General features: G+C 44.7%; 1 protein-coding gene across 1 annotated transcript in view; it reads right to left on the reverse strand.

Annotated features, from left to right (window-relative positions):
- Positions 1 to 496: 496 nt before the first annotated feature.
- The window catches only part of Slc28a1 (solute carrier family 28 member 1), a 49933-nt gene continuing 29378 nt past the window's right edge, over positions 497 to 21051 (reverse strand). The window contains exons 10-18 of the mRNA XM_026388249.2: positions 19779 to 19859; positions 16799 to 16924; positions 9287 to 9417; positions 7838 to 8006; positions 7533 to 7730; positions 3006 to 3087; positions 1643 to 1741; positions 1442 to 1553; positions 497 to 1172 (exon numbers count right to left, since the gene is read on the reverse strand). Of these exons, the coding sequence (XP_026244034.2) occupies positions 1100 to 1172; positions 1442 to 1553; positions 1643 to 1741; positions 3006 to 3087; positions 7533 to 7730; positions 7838 to 8006; positions 9287 to 9417; positions 16799 to 16924; positions 19779 to 19859 (1071 nt within the window). The 3' untranslated portion in view covers positions 497 to 1099. The remainder of the gene's footprint in view (positions 1173 to 1441; positions 1554 to 1642; positions 1742 to 3005; positions 3088 to 7532; positions 7731 to 7837; positions 8007 to 9286; positions 9418 to 16798; positions 16925 to 19778; positions 19860 to 21051) is intronic.

The raw sequence follows: 21051 nt of genomic DNA on the forward strand, positions 1-21051 counted from the left end.
ATCACTCTGGGCAAGTTACTTAACCTCTTGGGGACTCTGATTCCTCAACTTGGGCTGACAGTAGTATCAATCTCATAGGATTACTATAAGAATTGAATTAAAACATATAAAACACCAAGAACAGTGCCTGGCACAAAGGGCTTTGTAAACATTTACTAGTCAAGAAGGTAAAGTAGTTTGAGCATTAACCAATATTTCCCCAGATGTATTCCATGAAACTTCAAACAGGAGATGCTCTCATCAAAAAAGTTTTTATGTGCTGGGCACTGTACTGCATGCCTAAAGTCCCAGCTACTTGGGAGGCTGAGACAGGAGGATCACAAGTTCAAGGCTAGCCTCGGCAACCTGTCTCAAAACAGCAACAACAACAACAACAACAAAAAAGGCTGGGGTAAAGTACCCCTGGATTTAATCCCCAGTACCAAAAAAAAATTCTTATGATAAAATAAGTTTGGAAAACATATAATATCCCTATGAATTGGGGACAAGTCCACAGTAAAAACAAACAAACAAACAAACAAACAACAAAACCCCCAACCCTATCTAACTTTATTTCCAAACCTGGTGGATCCTGAAATCCTCTGACTGCCCCAAGGGACAATGTTCCACAGGACACCAATTTGGGAAATGCCATGGGGAAGGGAGTGTGGGATTCTGAAAGAAGAGGAAGGGTCTCCAGAAGACAACTTCTAGCAGAAGACGACACAAAGACAGTCCGGCACTCAGGGAGGGAAGAGGGGAGAGAAGGAGGCTTTGGGTGTGACACACTTGTGATAATACAAGGGAAGGTGTACACGAGAGACCCCAAGGAGAGAGCAATAGAGAGGTCCACAGTGCTGTTAGATGTAGGGGCGAGAGAGGAGAAAGCAGAGGCGACTCTGAAAACTCAAGTTTGGGAAGCTAGGAAACAGAGGAGTGGACAGGAGATCAGGAGTGGGAGGTATCCTCCATTTTCTTATGTCCCCACTCACTTGCCACTTGCTCTGTCACCCTCCCAATTGTGGGACAGAGGCAGGTCTAGCCCTGTGGCTTCCTAGAATGGGAAGGGTGAGGACTGATGCTTCCTGGGAAGAACGGCCCCAAAGATGTTTTGTCCCCGCTATGTGCAGATGGTGTGGTTGTAAAATCGACAGCAGTTGTCCAGCGCCACTGGGCTGAACTCCAGACTGGTGCTGAAAAGAAAACAAAGGTACAGTGTGAGCTCCAGGCCCACCTCTGCAGGCCAGGTTGTGCACCCTGGGAAAGTCACTCTGCGTCTCTGGTCCACACTTCCTCCCCAGATTTGGTCCTCGAGTTTTCCCTTCCTCCTCCCCATGCCACATCAGCTATAGCCAGGACATTTTCTATCCCACCTCCCCGTGCCAAAGGCATCCAGGCACTTGGGTGCTGTATGCTCCCTCACACTTTGCTCCTCCACTCCCCCCATGGCCCAGGATCTTACTTTTGGAAGGCCTTGAGGCAGCATTTGTACACCTCAAAACTGCTGCTGCTGAGGGTGCTATTCAGGAGGGACACACAGTCAACCTCAGCCCCCCTGGGCACATACAGGATTCCTGTGGAGGGAAAGCCACTGGTGGGCACAGCCCAGGGGCCAGCTAGAAGATGAGGGCTCCAGGTCCCAAGCCCACTGGCCTGAACTCACCTGCCACGCAGGCATTCACCAGGGACACGCAGGCTCCCGTGAAGAGCGCTCGGAGCACAACCTGAGAGAAGTCACTCTTCCGCTGGGGGACCAGGGAGGCTGCAAGGGGACAAGAGTGCTCAGGGCCAGGGATTCCATGTGCCTCTCCGACCACAGATTGTGGTATGGCTCATCTGCTGATTCTTCTCTTCTGCATGGTCAGAGGACAGATGTTGCCCCTGCCGGTCACCCGAGTTTAGGAGTCCTCTAAGGCCTGGCTCCCGCCCCCTAGGATATGATCCAGTCCTCCTCCACACATCATCAGTGGCAGATGCAGAAAAAGAATTTAACTATCAAATCTGGCAGACCTGGGACTAAATATAGGCTCAGACACTTGTTAGCTGAATGAATTGGGCTGTTATTTTACTCTCAGAGATCCAGTTTCCTGCTCTGTAAAACGGGTTGATGAGGGCTGGGGGTGTAGGCTTGTGGTAGAGTGCTTGCCTAGCACATACAAGGCTCTGGGTTTGATCCCCAGCACTATAGAAACAATCACACACACACACACACACACACACACACACACACACACACACACAGGCTGATTGCACCACAGGGTGGCTGCAAAAAGAGGATGTTATTGTTGAAGAGCTAAGAACAGCCAGCTGTGGTGGCACATGCCTGTAATCCCAACAACTCAAGAGGCTGAGGTGGGAGGATCAAAAGTTGGAGGCCAGCCTCAGCAACTTGTGTGTGTGTGTGTGTGTGTGTGTGAAAGAGAGAGAGTGTGGTGCTGGGGATTGCCCCCAGAGGCCTTGTGCACGTGAAGCAAGCATTCTACCAACTGAGCTATAGCCCCAGCCCTCAGCCTCAGCAACTTCAAAATAAAAAGGGCTGGGGGATGTGGCTCCGTGGTTCTAGTACAACACCCCCCCCCCCTTGCAAAAAGCTGAGAACAGTGTGGAAACTTCCTCTCTATTGTTGGGATGTGGAGGGGAAAAGGGAGAAAACACATTTGCGGAAGCACTCACATTGCCCCTGAGAACTCACATTTGGGGAAGTAGGAAATGGGAAACAGAAGGGGTGGGAAGTGTCCTTCCTTTATTTATGTCCCCAACTCACTCTCCGCTCGCTCACTTCATCACCCCTTTCAACTGTGGGACTCAGCCCTGAGGCTTCCTGAAGGAGGACCTGGAGAGGGGCCATCCCCTGCAGCAGAGAAATCATGGATCTCTAGGACTGGGCCGCTGAGCCCCACGGCCACCTTGTTCAGGCTCCTGCCTTAGACAAGTGGGACGACTGAGGCCTGAGTCCCCACTGAGTTCAGGTTCCTGACTCCCTCCGATGCTGGGGCGGGTGGGGTGGGGGTCCCCACAGGACTCACTCAGGCCTCCCAGCATGATCCCGATAGAGGTGAAGTTGGCGAATCCACAGAGGGCGTACGTGGTGAGAATTTCTGCTCTGTCCTGAAAATACAGACGGTGTGTGAGGACAAGAGCACTCCCACGCTGCCCAGGCTCTGGCTTTGTTTTTACCCACTTCCCATGTGCCCTTGACTTCTGAACCCTCTGTGCTGCCCCTTCCCCTGGCCTTGCTCTCCCACATCTAAGTCAGCTGGAATTCTGCCACTTCAACAACATAGCTGCCCTCGCTCCGCTCCTCTCATCTTCAACCCCCTGTTCTTAAATACCAGCCTTTTGGGGTGTGATTCAGCCTGGGTCAGTCTCTCACTCTGGCCAGAGGGGGCGCTTGGAGAAGGGCCCCGCTTCTGGTGCTCCGTAGTCTTTTGCTTCCGGTGGCTGTGAAAGCCCTGGGCTGAGAGACCTTGTGGGGAACTGTCAGGCTGAGAGGGGACAGTGGGCCCCACTGGAAAGAGTAAGGCACCGGGCGTCCAGCCTGGCTTCCAGGCTTGTCCCCACCCGTGGGCAGGTCAGCAGCTTCTTGAAGCTTCAGGACTGTGATAAGGATTATATTATGATATATGGGAAATACCAGGCATTGAGTGGGCAATTAAACAAGGTAGTGCTTCTGTTTTGTTCTGAAGTGTTTGTTTTGTTTGTTTGTTTTGTTTTTTTAATTTTCCAGAAAGAAGCATTAAGGCCCAAAATGGAACAATTTGGGGGAAAAAAATTGGTTTAGATCCATATCTCACATTGTATATAAAATTCCCTTCAGACCATAGAAGCAGACAAATATTTTAAATGTAGAATGATAGAAAATTTAGGATAATAATAATTATAGTTACAAGTTACAAGTATTACACTCATTTTGGAGAGGACCAAACTGAGACTCAGGTTCAGTAAGAAGTTCACACAGCAAGAAGGTGACTTTGTCAGAATTTGAACTCAGTTATAACTATAAAATTCATTGTCCTAATGACTTTCTTGCCTTGTTCCAGGGATTTAATAATTACCAGATATCATTTTAGCATATAAATTACAGAAATAATAAGAGAAATCACAAAGGAAAAGATTTGGTGTAAAAATCTATGTTGAGAAAACAAATCCCTATGTAGAAAATGAAGGGGAAAAGAAAGAAGAAACAAGGAAAAATATAGAGAGGAAATATGAAAAGAGTTAATTTCATTATAACATAACTAATGTATGCATCAAAACTAGATAAATAAAGGAGTGAAGGAAATAGAGTAGGGAGAATGGGGGAGGGACGAGGCGAGGGAAAAAGGGGAAATGGGGATTGAAATCAAATTCCTTGCATGTATTAATTTGTTAAAATGAACTCAAATACTATGTATAATTATAATGCTCTAATTTTAAAAGTTTATGCAAATATTAATTGAAAAAATATTAAGGTATCTTATCCCTGCTTGCTCACATACAATGGTGCTTTATAGACCAGCTAAACAACCTTCTTCTTCTTCTTTTTTTTAATACTGAGAGTGTGAACCAGTATTTTACCACTGAGCTACATCCCAGTCCTTTTTATTTTTATTTTGAGACAGGGTCTTGCTAAGTTACTGAGGCTGACCTTGAGTTTGTGATCCTCCTGCCTCAGCCTCCTGAATGGCTGGAAATTATAGGTATGCAACACCATGCCCAGCTCATATGACTTTCTTAAGATGTAAAAGGTCAAGTCTTCAGTGACTTCCTATACTCCCTGAGCCATACTCTCACAATATGCTCTAGCTGTACTACCCTCAGTTCTCTGAGCATATTATGTGCTTTCAATCTCAGGGCCTTTGCATATGCCTCTTCATTTGTCTAGAATATTCTTCCCTTCAAGTCTTGGCCTAAATGTTACACCTCAAGGAGACTTTTTCCAACCAGTTCAGCCAAGAGAACCCCCCTCCCTGTTTTTACTTGTTTTTCCTTTATAAAATTTACCACAAATTGTGGTAATCTTTCATTACTCTGCTTTACTGTGTTTTGCCTCAATAAGAGAGATATGAGACCAGGAGTCATGGTTGTTTAAATCCCCTTTTTATCCTTTTTGCCTAGCAGAGTGCCTCGAACCTAAATGATCTCCACAAATACTTGATGAAAGAATAAGATTCATTAAAAAGCTGAGCACAGGGCCAGGCACGGTGGTGCAAGCCTGTAATCCCAGTGGCTCAGGAGGCTGAGACAGGAAGATCCTAAATCCAGACCAGCCTCAGCAATTTATCGAGGCGCCAAGCAACTCAGTGAGACCCTGTCTCTAAATAAAAATACAAATAGGGCTGGGGATATGGCTCAGTGGTTGAGTGCACCTGAGTTCAATCCCTGGTACCTCCTACAAAATAAAAAAAAAAATCATGAAGAATCAGACACTTGATTACCTCTGAGGTGTGGTGAGATCAAAGTAAGGACAAGGAGTGAGGGGAAACATGCTGTTACTTCACACACTTAAAAAAAAAAAACTAAAAAACATATTCATTTACAACTTATTTTAAGTTGTAGTTGGAAGCTGGGCTACTGGAAGCATATGCCTATAATCTCAGCTACTCAGGAGGCTGGAGGATCACAAGTTCTAGGCCAGTTTGGGCAACTGAGTTGATACCCTGTCTCAAAACAAAATAAATAAATAAATAAAAATAAATAAAAAGGGCTGGGATGTAGTTCAGTGGTAGAGCACTCCTGGGTGTAGTCCCAAGTGTGGTGAGGGTAGGGTGGGGAGAGACTTAAAAATAATTGAAGTTAAGAAAAATTTCTTACTAAAATTTCTGTCACCCAAGAATGAAAAATAAAACAATGAGCTACTATTTGCCCATTAAAGTAGCAAAACTTGTTTCTAAGTAGAAACTCCCTAGTGCTATTCAGCATGTGGTGAGATAAATGCTCACCGGCATAGCTGGTGGCAATTTCAGTTGTTCCAACCCTTTGGGAAAATTACTGGGAGCAACCACAGGAGGACTCATGCCATGTGATTCAACCAGCCCACATCTGGGAAAGCTCCTGCGGAAATGACCCAAGAGGTGGGAACAGTACTATACACAAAGATTCACTTCCACACTGTATGGCATGTACAGCCAAGTAATGGAATTCATCTGAATGGCCCAAGAGCGGGAGATTGGTTAAATTCGTGAGGATACACGCATCAAAAATCATGTGGGGGCTGGGGCTGTGGCTCAGAGGTAGAGCGCTCACCTTGCACATGCAAGGCCCTGGGTTCAATCCTCAGCACCACATAAAAATAAATAAATAAAACAAATGTATTGTGTCCAACTACAATGTTGTAGTGTAGCTCAGTGGTAAAGCTCATGCTTAGCCTGTACTAGGTACTAGGTTCCTGGCACCACCACATTTTTTCTTTTTTTTTTTAAGAGAAAGAGAGAGAGAGATTTTTTTTTTTTTTTCAGTTTTCGGCGGGCACAACATCTTTGTATGTGGTGCTGAGGATCGACCCTGGGCCACACACATGCCAGGCGAGCGCGCTACTTGAGCCACATCCCCAGCCCGCACCACCACATTTTTAAGAAATGATGCTAATTTCATAATAGTAAGCAAAGAATAGAAGAAAGGGAGAAAGGAAGGAAGGAAAGAAGGAAGAAAGGAAGGAAGAAAATCCAATATATTAACAGGGACCATGGTGGGAGGTCACCCAGCACACTACAATATAGCATGGATGCTTTAGTAGAGATTATGTAAATTCTCTTTAAAAGAGTAGAATAAAATGGATAAACAATAACTATAGTTTTAGTATGGTGAGATTATAGGTAATTTTTGCATTCGTGTCTGTGTGTGTATGTGTGTGTTTGTGGTACTGGGGATTGAATAATCCAGGGGTGTTCTACCACTGAGCTACATTTCCAACCCTTTTTAATTTTTAATTTTGAGACAGGGTCTGGATAAGTTCCCCAGGCTGGCCTTGAACTTGCCATCCTCCTTTCTCAGCCTCCAAAATTGCTGGGATTACAAGTATGCACCACCACATCTGGCAATTTTTTCATTCTCAATGTTACTAGAGTTAGTGTTTTTTTTTTTTTTAGAAGGGTTAATTTTTATAGCATCTTATAGTTCTTAAAATAAAATTTCACAGAAAGAGCCAATCCCTAAACTGCATCCAGTGTATTAACAGGGACCATGGTGGGAGGTCACTGGGCACACTCATGTATGTAGCCCACTGGACATTCACATGTATTTCTTTGGGGTAGACAATGAGAGTATTAGACTCCTGTTTTCCAACAGAAGGCAGGCGGTGCAATGGCTAGCTGAATGCCACAGCCAATGGTGGCCCACCTGGAGCAGGAATACTTCAAACAATGCTCTTCTCCAGCACCGCAGCCTCCTGAGAGGTCTTGAGGAAGATGGCAATAAGCCTGATGCTGTCCTGTCTCCCAGGACAATAAATAACATGGGTGGTTAAACATCGCCACAGTGTGTCTCAGCCAGGTAGCCAGGAAAGTAGCTTTGTGTGTGTGTGGGGGTGGAGGGGTTGTCCCTCAGGAGCAACTGTGTGGGACCAAGATACTCACAGAGATCCACTGCTTCTTTGCACCAACCCACTCCTCGACCCCTGCCAGGCGGCGTTGCTTGTACTGGGACAGTTCCTGATATGCCACAAACTCATTCAGAAACAGCTTGATTCCTAGCAGCTCAGCCACCACTGGGCAGTCCTCCCAGGCAACACCCATCAAGAAGGCCACAGGCCTCAAGATGTAGGAGCAGATGAGCTGAGGGTACAAGAGCAAGAAGACTGAGGGCAAAGCCTGGGCTTTGCTGGGTCACCACCCACCACCCCCAACCCCAGGATCTTCCCCTCCACATCTGAAAACCCCACCTGGAAGCTGAGCCCTTGGATCTCCACCATGTCTCCCAGCCAGGAGAGGGCAGCATTGACAAAGGCCAGCACAGACAGAAAGGCAATCAGGTTGGAGGCGATGTTGGCAATCATCTTCACTGAGATGGCAGCCCCACTGCTGGCTGCTTCCACGAGGTTTTGGGCCTCTCTGTTATTGGGATGAAGAGTGATCATGATTGCCCACCAACGAGGGTCCCCATCCTAGAAGTTCCAGGAGGAACCTTGGACGGGGTGTTTCAGAATCAGAGAATCCTTACTTTCTCTGAGACCCAAAGGAAGGAGCCAGCACTGGGATAAGACCCACATTTCTAGCACTGCACTGTCCATGGCAGCAGCCATTAGCCTCATATGGCTTGTGACCACTTGAAAGGAAGCTGGTCCAAATTGAGTTCTGTTTTAAGTGTAAAATAGATAGATTTTTGAGGATTTCATATTTTAAAAAATGCAAAATATCCTTAGTACTTTTTACACTGAATATATGATGAAATGGCAATATTTTATATGCATTTGGCTAAGTAAAATATTTTATTAAAATCACCAGTTTCTTTTTACTGTTTTCAAGACAGTGACTAGAGAATGTAAAGCGATAGACCCCCATGGCTAGCAGTCTATTTCCGTAGGAGAGTGCTGCTATAGAGCTTCAAGGAAGTTTGAGGTTGGGCTACCCATTGTGTCCTCAAGCATATTAATCCAAAGTGGTACCCTTTCAATATCTTTATTTTATTTTTAATCTTATTTTATTGTTTGTTTATTTTTGGTACTGGGGACTGAACCCAGGGACCCTTTACCACTGATCTGCACCCCAAGTCCTTTTTATTTTGAGGCAAGGACTCGAACTCGGGATCCTCCCGCCTCAATCTCCCGAGTTGCGGGAATTACAGGCATGCACCATGGCGTCTGGATCTTTCCAATATTTTAAAAGGATTAATATGGGCTGGGGGTGTAGCTCAGGGGTGGAGCATTTGCTTAGCACTCAGGAGGTCCTCCGACACACCCCCTGCCCCCGCAGGCCCCCCCCCCATTAAAAGTTTTTAAGACCATGGTGATGACATGTTAGTAGTCACTGACATCAAGTTGGCTCTTATATATCAGTACGTGGTGCCACCTGGTGGTCAGAGCTCTGCACACAGGGAACTTGGCCCGGAGCCTTTCTATGGCCCTCCCACATCAGGCCACACCTCCGGGGACCGGGCCCCACCCCTAGGAGCCGGGCCCCACCCACAGGCTTTGACCAGTCTGTTGTAAGACGTGAGAACTGGAGTCTGTTTTAGCAAGTGAAGCCACCATCAGAGCAGTGACCGCAGAGGTGGTCCTAGCCCCAGGAAGCCAGTAATAGGCAGAGAGAACACGTGCTGTTGCCCTCCACCTCTGCTCTGGGTCCCGGGCACCACCAGGGGCCCTCTCTGCCAGCCCCCTTGCTGCTCTCACCCGTGGCTCAGTTTCACTCCTTCCTTACTCTTGAACTTGGACTCCTCCACCTCTGGGTACATCAGCTTGGAGAGGGCCAAGGCACAAGGGGCAGCCATCACAGAGGCAGCAACTAATGACGCAGGATCGATCTGCAAGATGAGAGAGAGGACAGTTAAAGGAAAGGGCCACTGCCAAGGAGAGTGACCCAGGGCAGCAGGGGAAATGTGTACTCCGTCCCACTGGTATATCCTCATTGTCATTAATGTCCTCATTGTCATTGTCATTGTACTAATAATTATACCTTTTATGTATAGAGGGTCACAGGCTACATGTAAAAGCCCACATATTTCCTCCCAGTACTTCTGTAAACTGGGCCTGGCAAGTATTGTTACCCCCCATTTATAGGTGGGGAAAGGGAAGGTTTGTTACCCACATTTTATAGTTAGGGAAACTGAGGGCAAACCATATTTAATCTTTTGGGGCCTCAGTTTCCCTACCTATAAAAGAATTAAAACTCATCATATCTTTTGGCTTCAGGTTCAAGATTCTTCCTTCCTTTCTAGACTGTCTCTCTTTAACCCCTCATGCCCATGAGTTGAGATTTCCATTAACTAAAGGGTTTATGATGGATCAAACAAAGCTCCAGAACCTGAGAGTTAAGACAGATCAAAGATGTCACCCAATTCAACCTTGTCATAGGTTATGTTCCGTGTGGGATTATAATCCCTGAATTGGATCCATCTTTGAATACTTACTATAATGGGGAACTCACCACTTCAGGGCGGCTCATCACACCCTCTCTTGCAGTTAGGGAACTGTTAGGAAATCTGCCTCCTCTAAGAGCCATCTGTGGTCCTGGGTCTGCCTCTGGGAGCCACCCTGTAAAAGCCCTCCTCAGCAAGATGGTGAAGCATCAGCTCCTAGAGTTTTCCCTTCCAGAAGCTTTATCCTCACTGTGGTCCCAAACCCTTTGCTTTCCCTGTTCTCTTCCACAGAGATAGATGAGGCACTTTCCCCCACCCCAACCTGTTGTTTACAAATGGTAAAACTAGAAGCGACTCAAACATCTAACATTGGAAGAATGGCTAAACACAGTCAGGCTGCCATCACAAACCACAGTTACAAGGTTTCCTGATGACACAGGGAAGTGCCCACAAAACTGCACATAGAGCAGAACCACAACCATGGGAGAAAGACAATTCCAAAACTATGCATAAAAAGAAGAGCAGATGTTGGTGACAAGGAGAATATGCAAGGGTGAAGGCAGGAGATAGATGGGAAATCTCTCTGTCTTGCTCTCAATTTTGTTGCTCTAAAAAAAATAGTCATTAAAAAAAAAAAAAAAGGTCAGAAATACTCCAAAATTGTCCCTGACTGGCAAGTGGGGCGAGGAGTTATTTTTCTCTTCTTGGTGCATTTTGACATCTTTACAATACCCAGAACAGCAAAACAGTCTTTTTCTCCTTTAAGTTTATATTAAGCCAATAGCATGTTTGTTTGTTTTTTAAAATCACTGTTGTTTTGGATTTTTTTTTTGCAGTGGGGTGGGTACTAGAGATTGAACCGAGGGCACTCGACCACTGAGTCACATCCCCAGCCCTATTTTGTATTTATTTATTTATTTATTTTTAGAGACAGGGTCTCATTGAGTTTAGTGCCTTGCTTTTGCTAGGCTGGCTTTGAACTCGTGATCCTCCTGACTCAGCCTCCCTCACTGCTGGGATTGCAGGCACGAGCCTCTGTGGACAGCTGTTGTTTTGGATTTTGTTTTTGTTTTTTGATACTAGGGATTGAACCCAGGGCACTTTACCACTGAGCTACATCTCTAGCCCTTTTTATATTTTATTTGGTCTTGAATTTGTGATTCTCATGTTTCAACCTCCCAAGTAGCTGCCAATCTCAGTTTTAAAATTTTTTAAAAAAGGAAAAGAAGTAGGGAGGTGAGTTGAAGACATATGCTCTGCTAATAAAAACAGAGTACAGAAGAAATGGTGGGACAGCTTATCATCATCTAAGGGAAGTACAGGAAGTGCAGATGAGGAACCAGGGCTGGAGACCATCTCAGGCTCTGATACACAGGCTGTGCCTTCTTTTTCTAAACCCCAGTGGTTTCTTTTCAATGAAGTGCAGACACCCCTTGAAACACAAACAAGAACCAGCAGCAGCCCTGACACCTCCTCAGGCCAGGTACTTGGAAACTCAGAGGATAAAGCCTACCTGGGGGCAGGGGACTTCACTTGCTTCCTCCTGGGCTGCCTGCCTCCAGGGGGACAGTGTTATATCTGTCATGGGCTTTCCCCTCTGCCAGACATGACATTGCCTTTTCCTCCAGTTTAGAGATTACTTCTGGCTTATAAACTTGATTCCCAGCAGGCACACACTCTGCCGTTGTCATATTGCTGGACTCTGTCCTTTAAGTGGGCTGGTTGTGACCACAGCTGGTCATTCCCTGCTCTTCGTAGAAAGGGCTGAGTCTTGTACAGACAGTCAACTTGGGTGCTGGCTCAGCCCATGTGTGGCCCTCCACTGCCAGCCACTCTGCAGGGTCATGCTGTCCCCCAGCCTTGCCTCCTAGGCACCAGCTCAGGAATCCATTTCCTCTTTCCCAGCATCCTAGGCCTTCCCCTGCCCAACGGCCTCCACTCTCTACCCACAAAGTCCCATGGAGAGAGAGAGAGAGAGAGGATAAGAACACTTGGCTTCAATTTTCGAAAGGATTTTTACTGAGAAAGGAAACAAACCCAGTACAAACCATAAAATGTGGGACAGATTTCTGACTCCAATATGTCAGGAAAAGAACTACTACTTCTTTAACACCATGCTCTTAAGCGTTTTCTGCCTATTATTGCCTTTAATCTTATCCTGCTGGGAGGTGGCCAGTAGGTCTGCTCTTTTGCGGATGTGGAAACTAAGCAGTAGCTCACAGACCCTGTCTCTGAGGCAGCCACTCTTGCACAACTCATTGAGGAACTTGAGTGGACAACTAATTCATGTCCCTGGCCAGCCTGTTTTCAGGGCTTGAGGTACACATCTGGTTCTCGCTCAGGGTGGCCTCTGAGCCAGAGTAGAGATGTGAGTTTCTAGGCGTCAGCACAGAAAGCTGGTGCCTACTCCAGAGGCTTGGGGAAAACAGTGAAGACGGAGCCATATGTGGAGGTCACAATTGAAATAATTCCATTGAGTGACCCCTTGGAGCTGGGGACCATGGGAGAAAGCCTAGACCAGCATTGTCCAATACAAATATAAAGGGAAGCACATCCATAATTTCACATTTTCTAGTAGCTACATTTTAAAAAGTAAAAAGAAATAGTTGAAATTCAATTTTAATAATGTTTTAATTAACACTATATATATATATATAATATATATATGTATATATATATAATATATATATGTATATATATATATATATATATATATATATATATATATACATATCCAAATATGTTCTTTCCACCATGTAATCAGCACCAACTTATTAGTAAAATATCTTATTTTTTTTTCTGTGATAAGTTTTGCAGCACATCTCATTTCGGATTAACCTTATTTCAGGTGCTCAATAGCCATGTGTGGCTAGTGGCCATTGTGTTGGACCCTGTGGGTCTGGAACTATCCAGATATGGGCCATAGGAAGGGTGAGGAAAAGGGAGTTAGAAGTTGAGCCATAAAGAGAAAGGTTTTAAGAAACTGGTAGCTTGGAGGAGAGAGCAAGAGGGATCTATCTGGAATTCAGGGGTTGAGGGAAGAACCAGAGATACCCCGAGGAGCTAGCCTGGAGAAGGAGTTGACAGGAGACCATGGGGAAAGAAGCCCAGGACTGGGCAAAGGAGGCCCAGAGCCAGGTGGGGGCAGAAGAGAGCTGCTCTAGAACCAGATTTGAAGTGGATCCAGTAGGAGGAGGGAAGGAGAAGGAAGGAGGAAGGAGTTAGGTGACCTTCTCCTCCTTAGGCCACTATGGCTGTAGCCAGGGGCTTCCAAACCCAGAAATCTGTGATCACATGGCTCATCCTGGGTGCCTCTGCACATTCTGTGGAGCTAAAGGAGGTGGGCACCGAGGCCCTGTCAGTTAGGAGGCCAGACTGCCCAGGACTGGTTAGACTCTGGAATAAGAAAGGGAAGAAGGGGGACTGAGTTTTAAGCCAGATTGTGTAAAAGAGAGGGAGTTCTTCCAGCACAGATCATTTTCAGCTTAACAACGTTTCAACTGACTGATTTTTAACTTTAAGAGTGTGAAAGTTATACACACTATAGACACTGTACTTTGAATTTTTTGGTTTTAATTTTTTTATAACCTTCACTTTATTTGCTTATTTTTATATGGTGCTGAGGATCAACCAGTGCCTCATGCATGCTAGGCAAGCACTCTGCCACTGAGCTGCAGCCCCAGCCTTGTACTTTGAATTTTGAAGTTTGATCTTTCCTGGGCTAGTCACATTCGGCAAGTGATATGCTAATAATATGCAAGATACTCATGCAATGCTGGTGGCAGCAGCTCTCAGGCAGCTGAGCCAATGGTCCAGTCCATGGAAACATCTCAATGCTCTGCATGCAGTGCACTATGTGGCTAAGTCAGAATGGTCCATAGGTTAAGTGAAGTATATGCATTTTCAACTCACCATGGTTTATCAGGATGTGGCCCCATTGTAAGTTTAGGAGCGCCCATAGTTAACTTTTAAGTAATGGTAGAAGTCTCGGCAATGCCCATGTGCTAAAAAGAATACCAGGCATGTTCTTATAACTGACTTTGGAGCCTGGAGAAATATAAAAACATTTAAAGGCCCTAAGTCCAAAAATATTATGTCATCCCCTTTCCCTAGTATTTCACCATGAAAAAGGTTTTAGGAACAAAGTTCTGAGTTCCCAATTTGAAATATCAAATCCCTTCCAAAAAACCATTGGTGGTGGGGTAGGCAGGGATGCATTTGGATCTTGGTAAGACAAGATGCAAATCAAATGATGGTTCTGGAATACTAAACAGGAGGGTGCCAGGCTGGAAGACAAAGCCACAGAGTGCAAGGGGCCTTCTTTAAAAGTCACACAACCACCAATTCTGCCCAGGTAGTTCATGGAAATATGGAGCTGACCTTACTGGTGTGGTCAAAGGTCCTGAGTGAAAGAGGGACTAAGGGGTAGGCTGGCTTGTCCTGTCATCCATCCCCACCAGCCACCTCAAGATCATAAATGGGATAGGTGGAATTTGGGACTGTGAATGGGACAGTGGGTCATTCTGTCCTTCCAGTGCCTATATACACATAGTACGGGGGGGGGGGGCAAGCAAAGATAGCTCAGTTGGTACCCACAACCTCCCTCACTCCAAGCACTGAGTGGCACACATTGGATATGGACTAACTCACTCACTCATCCAGCTTATTATTGGATTATTATTATTATTATTATCCCAACAATAAGTTGGACATTTAGGTTGTTTCCAAGTTTCTTGCTACTAGAACTAATGTCAAAATTTTGCATTTTAAAACATCTGTGAAAACATTTCTATATCATAATCTCCCTAGCTGGATCAAGGGGAAGAAACTTTTTTTTTTCTACTTGGTATTAAACCCATTAAACCAAAATTATTTTTAATTTTGAGACAGGATCTCGCTAATTTGCTTAGGGCTTCCCTAAGTTGCTGAGGCTGCCCTCAAACTTGTGGTCCTCCTGACTCAGCCTCCTGAATCACGGGAGTGTACCACTGTACTCAGCTGGGAAGGAACATTTTTAAATTGACTGATAGATAGATGTTCTCCACAGAGACTCCGGCAAATTTTATTCCTACAACAGGTGGATAAGCACCCCACATCCTTGCAATTCAGAGGTATGTAAAGTATTGTGACTCATTTAGAAAAAAACATGAAGTAAAATTGTTTTAATTTCTTTGAACATCTGCACACTTTTTATAATAACCATTTTCTCCAGATAATTTTTTAAATATAGATGTTCCCTACCTTCTGCGTGTAATGATTTTGTCCATACAGAATGTTTTCCATTTTTATTAGCTCTGTCAACCTTCTTTATACTTCTGTATTTTTGTGTCATGCTCAGAATATATAAGAAAAAAGCAAGTTGCAGAAAAGTATGGGTAGAAGTATCTCATCTTTTATAAAGAAATAAAGTGTGTGTGCATTCAGGTGTAGATAAATCACTATTTGCACAGAAGGATCTGGAATGACATATTTTAAGTCAGTGAGTCTCTAGCATCAGAGTCACTGGAAGACTTGCTCAGTAGATTTGCAGTAGGCCCAAGTATAGACATTTAAAAAAATTCTCAGATGATACTGGTCCATGAACCACACTTTGAGAACCATTGTTTTAAGCAATTAAAAGCAGTCACCATGGATTTGTTTTATAATGAGTCAGGGTTCTCAAGGTCTCACTATGTTGTGCAGGTTGGCCCTGAACTTCTGTTGCTGAAGCAGTTTCTCATGCCTCAGCCTCCCAGTAGCAGGGACTACAGCCATGTGCCACCAGTAAGGAAGAGAGAGGTTTTTTATTTTTTTATTTTATTTTATTTTATTTTATTTTATTTTATTTTATTTTATTTTATTTTATTTTATTTATTTATTTATTTTGAGTAGTGGGGATTTAACCCAAAAGCATGCTACCACTGAAATACCTCCCTTATCCTTTTAATTTTTTTTTTTATTTTGAGACAAGTTCTAAGTTACTGCAGCTCTCACTAAGTTGCCTAGGCTGTCCTCAAACTTGCAATCCTCCTGCCTTAACCTCCCCAGTTAGGATTATAGGCATGCACAAATGCATCTGGCAGGAAGAGAAACTTCTAAAAACTTTATTCACTTCCACAATAACCAAGAATTTCTTTGATTGTTAAAAAATAAGATTTTGACAATTTGTATATGAAAGCAAAAATAGGAACAAGGTATATTATAAATATATAACATTGTTACTCAGCAATTTGTAGGGAACACATTTGAAGATTCCTTTCTACCTACCAGAAAGTAGTACTGTGGTTGATTTAAGGGACCAATTCACACCACTGGAATTTAACCTATGAATGCACTGTGCTCTGTAAGTTGCACAGCAATAATTTAAGAGAAGAGGAAGGACCTGAGCTCAAAGATTATGGGGAGGCAATTGGTGGAGAGTAAAACAGACCTCCATGGACAGCCTAGGTGTGAGTTCTTAGAGAAATGAGCATGAATTTTGGAATCACATATATCTGGACTCAGATCCTAGCTTTAAGCATTACTTGTTCTCTGAGCCTCAATTTTCTCACTGTAAAATGGGGATACTAAAACGTCTAGCATATTGCCTGGCATGTAGTAGGTGCTCAGTAAAGTGAACCCTGGGAATCTTTGTCTCCAGTGATCATGTAAGAAGAATGAACAAATGGTCCAGCCCTTCAGGCCTGTGTCACTCAGGTGAGGTGTCTCCTCACACCAGCCCAGCAACTGAGCTTGAGGCCCAAGAGAGAACATCCCAGGGATGCCCTGGCCCAGATCTGCATGGGGTGCCCCCAAAGGTGGGTTTCTGGCCCTCAGTATAGCCAAGCAGAGGGAAAGTTGTCCCTACCCCAAAGGAGATGTAGACGCCCAGCAGGCTTCCCGCGATGGTGGCAAAGCCTCCAGTCATGACCACATGGACTTCAGAGAGCGTCATGTCTGCCAAGTAGGGCCGGATCAGTAGAGGAGCCTCAGTCTACAAATGGGAAACATGGCAGAGGGCTGAGCTGGGATGATTGGGTACTTTCCCCGCCCAGCCCCTGCCCTGAGAGCCAGGAGATCAGAGTAAGCATTGAGGAGTCCTTAGGGAAGAAACATGGGGGGTAAGGTCAGAACTGTGGTCTGTACTTGGCTGAGCCTCTCTGAACCTCCATGTTGGCCCACTTCTTTGGAAGGTCCCCCTTGCCTCCCTCTTGGTTTGATAATGCTCCCATGTGTGGACTGCTGCTATGTGACAGGCACCCCACTAAGCACCTCACTGTCATGACTTTCAACCTTCTGAGGCAGAACTGGGCATCCCATTTCCAGGAGAGCAAAGAGAGTTTCAGAGAGGTGCCGAGAATTACCTGTGTTCATGCAAAGGGGTGGGAAGCACAGGTTAACTCCAGGCCTGAGCTTCTCATAAAGCCATGAGGCTTGTTGTAAAGAAACGAGACAGGGCATACAAGGTGGGTTTATTTCAGAGCATATGGGGAAGCCTGGAGCCCCTCATTATCCATTCAGTAAATAGTTATGGAGCACCTAGGCACTGTTTTGTAGGATGGGGATACCATGGTAAATAGTTTATATCCTGGGAGCAGTGGAAGGTGGGAGAGGGGTTTTATGGAGGGAGAGAGGTTATGGATAATCAATAAGGAGCCAAGTAGATAAATAATGTAATTAGAGATAAAGAGATGGAATAAAAGCATGCTTAGAGGTATTTATTTATAGTAGTAGGGATTGAACCCAGGGTCTCATGCATGGTAAGTAAGCTCACTGCCACGGAGCTGCATCCCCAGCCACTTATTTAATTTTTATTTTGAGATAGGGTCTTGCTAAATTGCTGAAGCTGGCCTTGAACTTGTGATCCTCTTGCCTCAGGCTCTGAGTTGCTGGGATTACAAGTGTGCCACTGTACCTGGCCTTAGACATGGTTTTTTTTTTTTTTTTTTTTTTAAGAGAGAGAGAGGAGAGAGAGAGAGAGAGAGAGAGAGATGATTTTTTTAATATTTATTTTTCAGTTTTCAGTGGACACAACATCATTATTTTTTTTTTTATTTGTATGTGGTGCTGAGGATTGAACCTAGCGCCCCGTGCATGCCAGGCGAGTGCATTACTGCTTGAGTCACATCCTCAGCCCTTAGAGGTGTTTTTGATGGGTCACTCAGGCAGATATAAAAAAGTATGGATAGGAGAGGTGGGATGGAAGCAGGGAGAACAGGCAGGTGAAAGCACCATCCAGGTGAGAGACGGGGTGGCTAGTAGCAAGGAAGAAGGGCAGAGGGCAAGTGTGCATGTGACGTGGAGGCAGAGCTGCAGGACTTGCTGACAGCTGGGGGTGCATGGAGCAAGGGAAGCAGAGGAAGGAAGGATGGCTCTGAGTTCTGTCTGAACAACGTGGTGGAAGGTGACATAATTTACTGAGAGGGGAAAGTCTTAGACAGAGGCACAGCTGTGATGAGGGAGAAAGTCAAGCATCCTGTACTTACGATTTAGCCTACTGAATTTGAGATATCCAAGAGGAAGGATAAGAAACCAGTTGACACGTCAGTCAAGTTAAGGGGAGAATTCATGGCTCCAGAGTGGGATATGAGAGACATTTCAAGCATTTAAGGGCAGGCATGGTGGTGCACACCTGTAATCCCAGGTATACAGGAGAGTGAAGCTGGAGGATCAAATTTCAGCCCAGCTTGGGTAATGTAGCTCAAAAAATTAATTAATTAATTAAACATTTAAAGCAACGGGGCTGGTGCAAATCCCTAGGGAGGGAGTGGACCCAGGCCTGACACATTTACAGGTTGAAATGATGCCAGTAATTTTTGAAGGTTCCCCATCTACTCCCCTTGAAGGAAATGAGGCAGAAATCTAGGTCAACTTGACCAACCACTTGTGCAAAGTTAATTTACCTTGGGAGCTCTTTATGTTACCCAGTGACACATTCAATGCAATTTATATTTTATCAGTAGAAACAGATTGCATTCGCAGCCTCTCATATAAAGTAAATGCCTTTGCATATCAGTGTCTTCTTTCTTACTCTATTTATTTATTAATTTATTTAGTACTGAGGACTGAACCCAGGGCTTTGCACGTACTAGGTAAGTGCTCTGCCACTGAGCTACATCTCTAGCCTTATTTTGAACATTTTAAGGAATATTTGGGACACTCTGCCTGTCAGCACATCTGTCTTAGTTGGCTAAAAATAAACAAAAAGTATTTGAAATCAACACATACCACAGCAAAAAAAAAAAAAAGATGCAAATAGTTTCCAAAGTTTCAAAGTTTCATAAACTATTCAAATATGGCATCTTTTGACAAGTGTGTTCCTTGGGGACTCAAATGTTAGGTAGATGGGCCAGGATAGACCCTGAAAAGGCCTCCAGAGTCTTCCTCACTCAAGAGGGTTGGGCCTGAAGGGACTCGGGACTCATGGCACCTTCAGAGTCATGTTTACTTTGGAAAATCCACTTTCAGAAAGACGGTGGGGGTAAAAAAGACAAAATGGTGTAGCAGAAAGAACACTGGCGAGGAAGGAGAAAATCTGGATTCTAAGTCTTGGCTTATATTGTGGGCTATTGACCACACTGTCCCTATCCCAGGAGCCTCAGCTTTCTCATGTAGGATTTGTGGGTCTCTAAGCTAATGAAGTCGGCCTAGGGTTAGGGTGGCAGCAGGTGCCAGGCAGGTCCTCTCTGGCATGAGCTGGGCAAAGAGCATAGCCTCCATATGGAGGACCTTTGGGACAGCAGCCTTTGGTGACTTTGGGAGAAGGTTTAAATGGCTCTTCAGTGGACTGAATCAGAGCTCCATGGCTTCAGGGCCTCTACCCTCTTAGAGAAATTTATAGTACTCACCTGGCCCACAAAGATGTTTCCTGCCACACTCAGGGTCTCAGTGGCTGTGGTTCCCATGGTGACCTGCATCAGCCAGGCAATCTAAAAGCAAGCAGGCTGCTTTTTAGGAGCTGAATTATCAAGCTCCAGAATCAGAGAGTCTTGCAAGTCTTCTAACTCCCAGCCCAGCACAGGACATTGATATATTTTGATTGTCTTCCCCAAAACTCACATTGAAATTTCATTGCCGTTGTGACCTCTTTTTAAGTTTAATTTTATTATTCACTCATGCTTAAGCAAGCGCTTTAGCACTGAGCTATATCCCCAGCCCTTTTTATTGTAGTTTGAGATGGGGTCTTGCTAAATTGCCCAGTCTGGGCTGGAACTTGGGATCTTCCTGCCTCAGTCTCCCAAGTCACTGGGATTACAGGCACATGTCACTGCACCTAGCTTCAGTAATATTAATTAACATGCTAGGGAACTAGAGTTTTTGTGGAAAAGGTTCTAGAAAACACTGTATCAAAAAGATCTTCCTTTGTAGTCAAGATGAAATCTGCTTCCCTTGAAATTTCTCTCCACTGCTAGTACCTCCCTGGCTGCCCTTTCCAAAGTCTCTCTTCTGTAAGTATTTAAAGATGGCTTTCTTATCCCTAATTTCTTCTATTCCAGGCCTACTGTTCTGTGGAAGGCATGGTTTCAAGTCCTTTCACTCTCTTGATTAAAAATCTATTTGTACCAGCCCTGAGGTTGAATACATTCTCCAAATCTGGGGACAGTCACCTCCCTCACACCATGCAATGTGTGCTCTTAACATAAGCACAGGTTGTTTTTGCATCCTGGCAGCCACCTGATGGTGCTGATTTATGCTGAGCTTAATCAGCTAAAATTTCAGAATCTTTGCCAGGTCCAATGCTGTCTCCTGCATCCTGTTTTTATGCAGCAGATTTTATGAGCACAAGCACAGAATTTGACATATTTACATGTGAAGTCTGTTCACTGTGTCCCACTGTTACAGTCTCTCAAGGTTATTATTATTATTATTGTTATTATAATTATTAGTGCTGGGGATGGAACCAAGGCCTCATATATACCAGGCAAGCACTTTACCACTGAGCTACATTCCCAGCCCTCTCAAGATCTTCTGAGTATGTCATTTTTATTTTTTTTTCCCTAACAACTCAATATAGCCCGATGACTACAACCCTCTCTCCCATGGAAACCACATTGGATCTGGGTGCCATTTCTCTTAGTATCATAACCAGAGATCTTGTGAAAGATGTTTGGTTAGTGGTAG

Source organism: Urocitellus parryii, chromosome 6, assembly GCF_045843805.1.
Source record: "Urocitellus parryii isolate mUroPar1 chromosome 6, mUroPar1.hap1, whole genome shotgun sequence".
NCBI lineage: Eukaryota > Metazoa > Chordata > Mammalia > Rodentia > Sciuridae > Urocitellus > Urocitellus parryii.